The sequence below is a fragment of the Dipodomys ordii genome, unplaced genomic scaffold (assembly GCF_000151885.1).
Source record: "Dipodomys ordii isolate 6190 unplaced genomic scaffold, Dord_2.0 Scaffold21, whole genome shotgun sequence".
Taxonomy (NCBI): Eukaryota; Metazoa; Chordata; class Mammalia; order Rodentia; family Heteromyidae; genus Dipodomys; species Dipodomys ordii.
The window spans coordinates 1,678,172-1,686,612 of record NW_012267237.1 but is presented as its reverse complement, the minus strand read 5'-3'; the positions used below and the strand labels follow the sequence as shown (position 1 = coordinate 1,686,612).

General features: G+C 52.8%; 1 protein-coding gene across 1 annotated transcript; it reads left to right on the top strand.

Moving 5' to 3' along the window:
• The first annotated feature begins 3,230 nt into the window (after window positions 1-3,230).
• LOC105983796 (fibrous sheath CABYR-binding protein-like) lies at window positions 3,231-3,770 on the top strand. Its single transcript, XM_013013831.1, has one exon. It carries the CDS (start codon window positions 3,231-3,233, stop codon window positions 3,768-3,770), a length of 540 nt encoding a protein of 179 aa, XP_012869285.1.
• The last annotated feature ends 4,671 nt before the right edge of the window (window positions 3,771-8,441 follow it).

Genomic DNA, 8,441 nt, shown 5'->3' with positions numbered 1-8,441 from the left:
AAAAAAAAAAAAAGGACAAGTTCCTGCATATCATTTAAAGCTTGCCTATCAATATGGAAAATATGGTTGTTTTAGTTGAGGTTCTCCAGAGGCAGAGCCAAGATGATACGTAGGTGGGTGGCTGGATGGATAGATAGATCGATGATAGATAGATGATAAATAGATAGCTAGAACTAGGTAGGTACAAATGGCAGGGATTATACATTGGCTTACATGATCAGAGGCTGACTAAGTTCACAATGGCTGTCTCTGTGCTGGGAAGGCAGAGAATCCAGTAGCTGCTACCTCTTAGAAGCCAGAAGCCTGAGAATCAGGAAGGCCACGGATGCAGACCTGGACTGAGGAACATGGCCTGGGCGCTCCCTGGAGACTCTCTGGTGCGAGAGCACGCCGGAAGGTTGGGAGATCTACTGGTGATGTGCTAGGAAGCCCAGGTCCTGGGTGCTGGCTGCCGACTTCCGTTCTGGTCCCATCAGCCCCGGCCCGTTGGCTAGGGTCAACAGGCCTTTGGGGAGGGTCTCCGCCCTCTCCCAGGCCAGTATCTCAGAGCCATCCTCACAGACACACACGGAAGTGCCCTGTCATAGCCTGTTAGGCAGCTCCCGGTCCAGGCAGGGTGACCCACACTGGCCATCACAGGTGAAGTTAGACTCCTGGTTCACATCCTGCGTGAAACCACCCCACAGACCAGCGCCAGGGCCATTGCCTTTGGCCACGTTGAAGGTTGGTGTGAGTGGCTGCCTTTATGACTTGGAGGTGAGAAATCAGTGCCTTCTTCAAAGAGACACAGCACAGCAAGAGGAAGGACAGAAACATGTTATTACCTTAAAACTAGACTGAGGAGAGAGGGGAGAGTGCTGTGGAGAACCCAAGGTAGATCCGCAGAGTTCAGCGAAGTGGGCGTGTGGGCTGCGAGGGCGGGTGGGAGGTTGAAGGTGACACCGACCACACGCATTGTACTCACAAGTGCCGCACAACTGCTTAAAGATAGTGAAAGATAGAAACTCACAGCACTGCAGACACGAGACAAGTCACAATCGTAAACATATACTGTAATTATAGAATGAATGACTGATTTCTGGAACTAGAGTTTTACAATGTTTTATGGATGAATGAACACATGTATGCATGTATGTGTAAAATCTCACTCAAAGCCATATGGAAGAAATGTAAAGAAATAGAAGGGCGATCAAGAAAATGAGGTGCAGGGTTCACAGATAAGACACAGCAAAGGCTCAGCCAGATGAAGATGAAGTTTCACACCACAGGAAGCGCCTCAGCCACCCGGGACAGAAGCTCACCGTGCTTCTCTACTAACTTTGGAGGAAGATGCTGACAAACTAGGGATCTCTACCCAGAAATTTATTTTATGCATACTAGGAATGTGTATTCCAATGTTGCTTGAGATGGAGAAAAAACTCGAAACTCTACATAGCTGGCAAAAAGCGAGTCGGGAGCAGCCTTGTCCGACGCAGCGTTCTGCACACCGCAGCCCAGGCCCCAGCCTGGCCCCGCTGCCGCTTTTTGAATAACGTTCGGTTGGCACAGCGCCAAGCGTGCCAGCTTATGGTTCATCAGTGCCAACGCACACGACGAGGCCCCCGCTGAGAGGCTGCCCGCAGAAGCCTTGAAGGCCCTCCTTCCGCTCTCAGCAGGAAGGCTGGCACGTCCGAACGTCCAAGCTGAACATGCAACAGCTTCAGAGCCAGGGCGGGAGACTCGGAACCCACGCACCGCTGACGTGAAGTAGGTAAGGACGTGTAAAATGCGACTCTGCAATTCCCAGACAATACACATTCATCCACAGCTGAGCGGTGTGTGCGTGTGTGTGAGTGTGCACACCGCCCACGCCTGCACAGGACATCTCCTCCAGGAGAGGATAGCACAAACATGCCACGGCATCCGGTTCCAAGAGATTCCCATTTTAGTTTTAATTGATCTCAACCATGTGATCAGTTACAGGATTTGCAGCAGGATCACACAGCCTGCAAGATGCTCATTCTGTGGACATCTCGCGAGGAAGAGAAGCGGTGGGAAGTGCGGTTGAGGACGGGGCGGGGTACCCTGGTGCTCCACGCTGCCGCCGGAGCCTGGGCCTGCCGGGGCAGCAGGCTCCCTGCCACTCGCTTTGCTTACTCTCGTAACTGGCACACATGCACAGAGAAACAAGCAGCTTAGTAAAGTCGGGCGTAAACTGGATTACCTGAGCCAGCTCGGGCTGTGCAGGAAGGCGGCCACAGCTACGTACGTAGCCCCCAAAGTAGCCCCCATGCCAAACCCCAGTCATCCTGATGTCACCGGAACTTGAGCTCAGATCGCACATGGAGCGTGAGGTGGATGCTGGAGTGGTTGTCAGCACCTGTAGGAAAACAAAACCCGCTCCCACACTTGAGCCTCGGGCCGGGCTTCCTTTGGCGTGGGCTGTGCAGAGCAGCTGACAGTCGGGCAGCGCCTCCCCCTTCGAGTGTCCTACACCCTCCAAGGCTGCCCAGAGGGACTTTTGGGACTTTGGGGCCTGCAGGCTGACCTTTGTGTGCTTGCAGCCTTCCCGTTCTGAACATTAAGGCGCTTACTGAAGCACGTCCATCCCAGCAGCCTGTGTGGGTTGGGAAGTGGGGGCTGCGCTTCCTGGAAGTGTGTAAGCTAGGAAGCCAGCAACCGCCCCCTGGAGGCCTGGCTCCCTGCATCCTCCCTGTTGGGGGTGGGGTCCCCGACTGTCCCATGTGCAGACATGAGCGGGCCGGGGTGGGTGCTCTGCGCGGTCCTGTGGGAAGGTGGTAGTACCACGGCTCCTCATGGCGTTCTGATGTCGGTCCTGGCCAGCTCGGAAGGCGGTGTGCCCGGGATCGGGAGCTCCCTGCGGCTCAGCAGGCCTGTGTTCCTGGAAAAGCTGCCTCTCTCCTCAACAGCAAGGCCGGAAGCCCTTGATGCAAAATCTAGAGCGTGACACACTTGACACACAAGATGGAAGATTTGCAGCAAAACTTAGGCTACATAAACGGATGTTCTGGAAGTCAGAGTCTCTTCTACACTCTGTTATTAGGGGTTCAATTTCTCTTTATTGAGCTTTATTGGGTAGGTTGTTGTTTGGAGTAATTTTGATTATTAGAAAAGTTAGAAGCAGCTCATATCTTTCTTCCTGGAGGGCACGCGCAATGCGATTGGCGCAGGCCCGTCTTGCTCCGTGCTGTTCCATTTGGCCGGGCAGAACCAGTGCTGGGTCAGCCTCCATGGTCCCTGGAGAGGAAGAGGTCCTCCTGAGCACAGCAGACGCCACACCCATCAGCAGGACCCCGGCCTCCAGGAAGACCCAGACTCCAGGAAGACCCCCGCTCCAGGAAGACCCCCCACTCCAGGAAGACCCCAGCCTCCAGGAAGACCCCAGCCTCCAGGAAGACCCCCGCTCCAGGAAGACTCCAACTCCAGGAAAACCCCAGCCTCCAGGAAAACCCCAGCCTCCAGGAAGACCCCCATTCCAGGAAGACCCCAGCCTCCAGGAAGACCCACACTCCAGGAAGACCCCCGCTCCAGGAAGACCCCGGCTCCAGGAAGACCCCCGCTCCAGGAAGACCCCCGCTCCAGGAAGATCCCCGCTCCAGGAAGACCCCCGCTCCAGGAAGAACCCAGCTCCAGGAAGACCCCCACTCCAGGAAGATCCCCGCTCCAGGAAGACCCCCGCTCCAGGAAGACCCCCGCTCCAGGAAGAACCCCACTCCAGGAAGAGCTACGGTAGTCCCCTCCCCGCCCCCCGGCCACTCCCTGGCTTCTGAGCTCCCACACCCAAGACACTAGCTTCTCCTTCAGATGCACAAGATGGCAGGATGGGGCCCAGCCCATGGTTCTCTGACCTCCAACGCTTGGTCTCGTCCAGTGATGAGCTGCTTGCATTGACTCAGGGAAGCCCTTTGCCCTGTGCGGGGCTCAGCTCAAAGCCTGTGGACTGCCGCGGGCACTTCTCATCTACAGAGGCTGGGGAAGGGCGCCTTGGGGGCGGAGGTCGTTACCTAATCAATTCCGCTGAAATTAAAGAGGTGCATTTGCGTTTGCCTTGACTCACCTCCGCCTGGGCGCTAGCAGTGGGGGCCTCTCAGTATTGGATTCCGGCAGCTGACAGCGCGATGCCTGCTGGATGGCTTTCACTAATAAATAATGAAGCTCCTTCCTTAGGAGGCGGGAAGCTGGGCGGGCCCCTCCTTCCCCCCTCCCCCCCCGAAGCTGGGCGGACCCCCCTTCCCCCCTCCCTCCCCCGAAGCTGGGCGGACCGCCCTCTCCCCGGGAACAGATGCAACCCACCTCACACTTCACTTTCAGCAACCGTGTCTGGCTTGCAGGGATTTGTTCACCTGTTTTTTTTTTTCTTGTGGTTAAAATGCACACAACATGAAATTACCATCTTCACGTTTTTAGGTGTTGACTTTGGTGAAGTTGAATACGTTCCAAATGTTGTCCTTGGGACCACTATTCCCAGATCTGGAAAATTATTATCTTCAAGTATTTGTACACGGGAGCTTCAATTCAACATGTCAGTTTCTAAGTCAGCGTGTCCACCATTCTTCCGGCCTCTCCCACCCGACCTGTGCCCCAGCTTACCTGGCTCTGTGTTCACCTGTGCGTGTGGAATATCACATCTGAGTCCACCCACCCTTCCTCTCCCTCTGTCTGCCCCTCCTCTCGATACCTCTGACATCGCATGCATCAGAGTTTATTTTGTCACACTGTGAGTCAGTTGTTACCCCAATGCTGACCTGTGCCACATGCCAAACTGTAGACAACATGGCTATGTTTATATGCCTGTGATGCCATATGCTTTCACATGTGTTCATAACTTAGATCTATCTTCTACATAGGAGAGAAAACTTGGGCCTTTCCTTTCTCAGAACTTGACTTACCCCTCTGAATGTAATATTTTCCAGGCCTGTCCATCCCGAACAAAAACTTTGTATCCATCGAACCACAGGGGTCAGCTTCCTCTCGCAGCTCTGGGCGTTTCTAGTCTATTTTCTGTCTCTACCAATTCTCTATTCTAGACCCTTCATCCAAAGAGACCCCCATGTGTGCTTTGCCTCCAGCTTCTGTTTGTTTACTTTGGCATTGCTGAAGTTTAGGCGAATTATGGTGTAAGGGTATATACTTCATATTCTCTTGGGCCCAGTTTTTGTATTTTCACTTGTCTTAGGACTGAAGAGCTCAAGAAAAGTTCACTTTGCTGAGAGCAGAAGCCTTAGGTGCTTGAGAGCCCAAGATTAAAACGACCTGGAAAGCATATTGAATTTGTCCTCGGGAGTGTGTCAGAAGCTGTGATGACGCAGCTGCGTCAGAGCAAGGCCTGGAAAGCGGCACACGAGCACCATCCTTGCAGCCTCTACCCACTAGGCATTGCAAGAACTTTCCAACCCTCCTCGCTCTGTACCCTGCTCAGCATTTAGCCAGAAGATGAGAACGAGCAGATGAAGTACCATAGCGTGGCAAGTAGCCAGTTAAATCTGTGTGTGCCCATGTGTGTGTATTGGGCAGTTACAGCTTTCTCTGGTGGCCCTAGCGTCTGCACTCAGGGCCTGGTGCTTGCTAGACAAGCATTCTACCAGCAAGCCATGCCCCATCTGGGATTATTCCTGCTGAACTAGAGCATACCTGCAAGTGCATGGTGCAGCCCTCATACCAAGCAGACTCTGTTTCTAATTTCAGTTTTCTAGGAGTTTCCCTCCAAACTAGATGTGCAGACATGAGCTCATAAAGTCACAATGATTATGATTGGCAGTGATGATGATGGTTTACACATGATAGTGATGATGATGGTGATGTACTCATGATAATGATGCCAATGGTGATGCTCATGATAGTGACGGTGGTGGTGATGTGCATGCTGTTCACGGTGATCACAGTGATGGTGATTGGCAATGATGATGATGGTGATGTACTCATGATAGTGATGGTGGTGGTGATGTGCATGCTGTTCACGGTGATCACAGTGATGGTGATTGGCAATGATGATGATGGTGATGTACTCATGATAGTGATGGTGTTGGTGATGTGCATGGTGTTGATGGTGATCACAGTGATGATGGTAGGCAGTGATGATGATGATGGTGATGTACTCATGATCGTGATGGTGGTGGTGATGTGCATGGTTTTGACCATGATCACAGTGATGATGTTAGGCAGTAATGATGATGGTGATGTACTCATGATAGTGATGGTGGTGGTGATGTGCATGGTGTTGACAGTGATCACAGTGATGGTGATTGGCAGTGATGATGGTGATGTACTCATGATAGTGATGGTGGTGGTGATGTGTATGGTGTTGACAGTGATCACAGTGATGGTGATGGGCAGTGATGATGATGGTGATGTACTCATGATAGTGATGGTGTTGGTGATGTGCATGGTGCTCACGGTGATCACAGTGATGATGGTAGGCAGTGATGATGATGATGATGTACTCATGATAGTGACGGTGGTGGTGATGTGCATGGTGTTGACGGTGATCACAGTGATGATGGTAGGCAGTGATGATGATGGTGATGCTCATGATAGTGACGGTGGTGGTGATGTGCATGGTGTTGATGGTGATCACAGTGATGGCGATTGGCAGTGATGATGATGGTGGTATAATCATGATAGTGACGGTGGTGGTGATGTACATGGTGCTCACGGTGATCACAGTGATGATGTTAGGCAGTGATGATGATGGTGATGTACTCATGATAGTGACGGTGGTAGTGATGTGCATGGTGTTGACGGTGATCACAGTGATGGTGATGGGCGGTGATGATGATGGTGATGTACTCATGATAGTGACGGTGGTGGTGATGTACATGCTGTTCATGGTGATCACAGTGATGGTGATTGGCAATGATGATGATGGTGATGTACTCATGATAGTGACGGTGGTGGTGATGTACATGCTGTTCATGGTGATCACAGTGATGGTGATTGGCAATGATGATGATGGTGATGTACTCATGATAGTGACGGTGGTGGTGATGTACATGGTGCTCACATGGTGATCACAGTGATGGTGATTGGCAATGATGATGATGGTGATGTACTCATGATAGTGACGGTGGTGGTGATGTACATGGTGCTCACGGTGATGATGGTAGGCAGTGATGATGATGGTGATGTACTCATGATAGTGACGGTGGTGGTGACCTCACACAGACCAAACCACTCTCTTAGTGACCTAGGACCTCTGCAAGGCTCCACCACCTGAAATAGCATGGTGCTGGGACCCAAGCCTGTCCACCCCATCTGAGGTATTCCCATTATTTCATCAGACTATTTAAGATCATAGACAGCAAAATGAAATTGTATCATTTGCAGGAAAATGGATGGATCTGGAGAACATCATGCTTAAGAAGATAAGCTAAGCCAGGTGCTGCTAGCTCACGCCTGTCATCCTAGTTACTTAGGAGGCTGAGAGCTGAGCATCGCAGTTCAAAGCCAGCTTGGGCAGGAAAGTCTGTGAGACTCTTATCTCCAATAAACCACCAGAAAACTGGAAGTGGTGCTGTGACTCAAGTGGTAGAGTGCCAGCCTTGATCTGAAGAGCTTAGGGACAGCGCCCAGGCCCAGAGTTCAAGGCCCACAACCAATTGCAGCTGAGTTAACCAGTCCCTGCTGAATAGTGAGGTTGTGGACTCTATCCATAGCTACCAGCCAAGCATGGAAAGCTCACTGGTCTTTCCTGGGTGCTGACTCTCTGGAGGTAGACCCTGGCCTGGGGTAGCCTGGACCCCACCGCAGTGTCGCGGCACCTCGTCCTAGGAGGAGAACCCAAGGGGCAGAGAAGGCCCTGTTCCCAAAGTCAGGCATGGAAACACGCAGGGGTGGAAATGGCTGCTGGTTAGCCAAAGCACAGCAGGGGGAGCTGCAGACACACCTGCCCCAGGAGGGCAGTGGACCCCAGCTCAGACAGAAGCCAGGCCTTCTGTTGATCTGAGTAGTGGATGTGTATGCACACATGTGTGTGTATGTATGTATATCTGTCTATGGGTATGTGTGTCCGTGCGTACACACACATGCACAGTTTCCCCTGCCCCTGGCACCGGCCCTGCAGCGGAGGGGCCTTCTGAATGGGTAGGTGCCATGGGTCTCCACATCCGGCCCGCGGGGACACCCTGGTGTCCTGGAGGGACTGGCGGAAGGAGCTACATGGAGGATACATGAGGTCCCACTCCTGTGCTCTCCTCCGCCCACCGCAGGAGGAGCCAGGCTCAGCCATGCCTTGCCCCCGCCCCCCCCAGGTCACCTGGTCCCTGTGTCTCCAGCGGGGCTTCCTCTGCATGGTATAAACCTTGGCCCAGGATGCCAGTCGCGTGCACTTATGCTGAGAGAAGCAGCTTGAAAATCAAATGCATCCATGGCTCTGAAGTGGTGCCGGCACTCACACAGGTGCGTGTGAGCAGGTGCTGGTGAGGGCTCAGCCCCTGGGAGGCGCT

Bases quoted from the DNA above. Each gene is read 5' to 3' on its own strand.
- LOC105983796 (XM_013013831.1), top strand. From the start codon at position 3,231: ATGGTCCCTGGAGAGGAAGAGGTCCTCCTGAGCACAGCAGACGCCACA.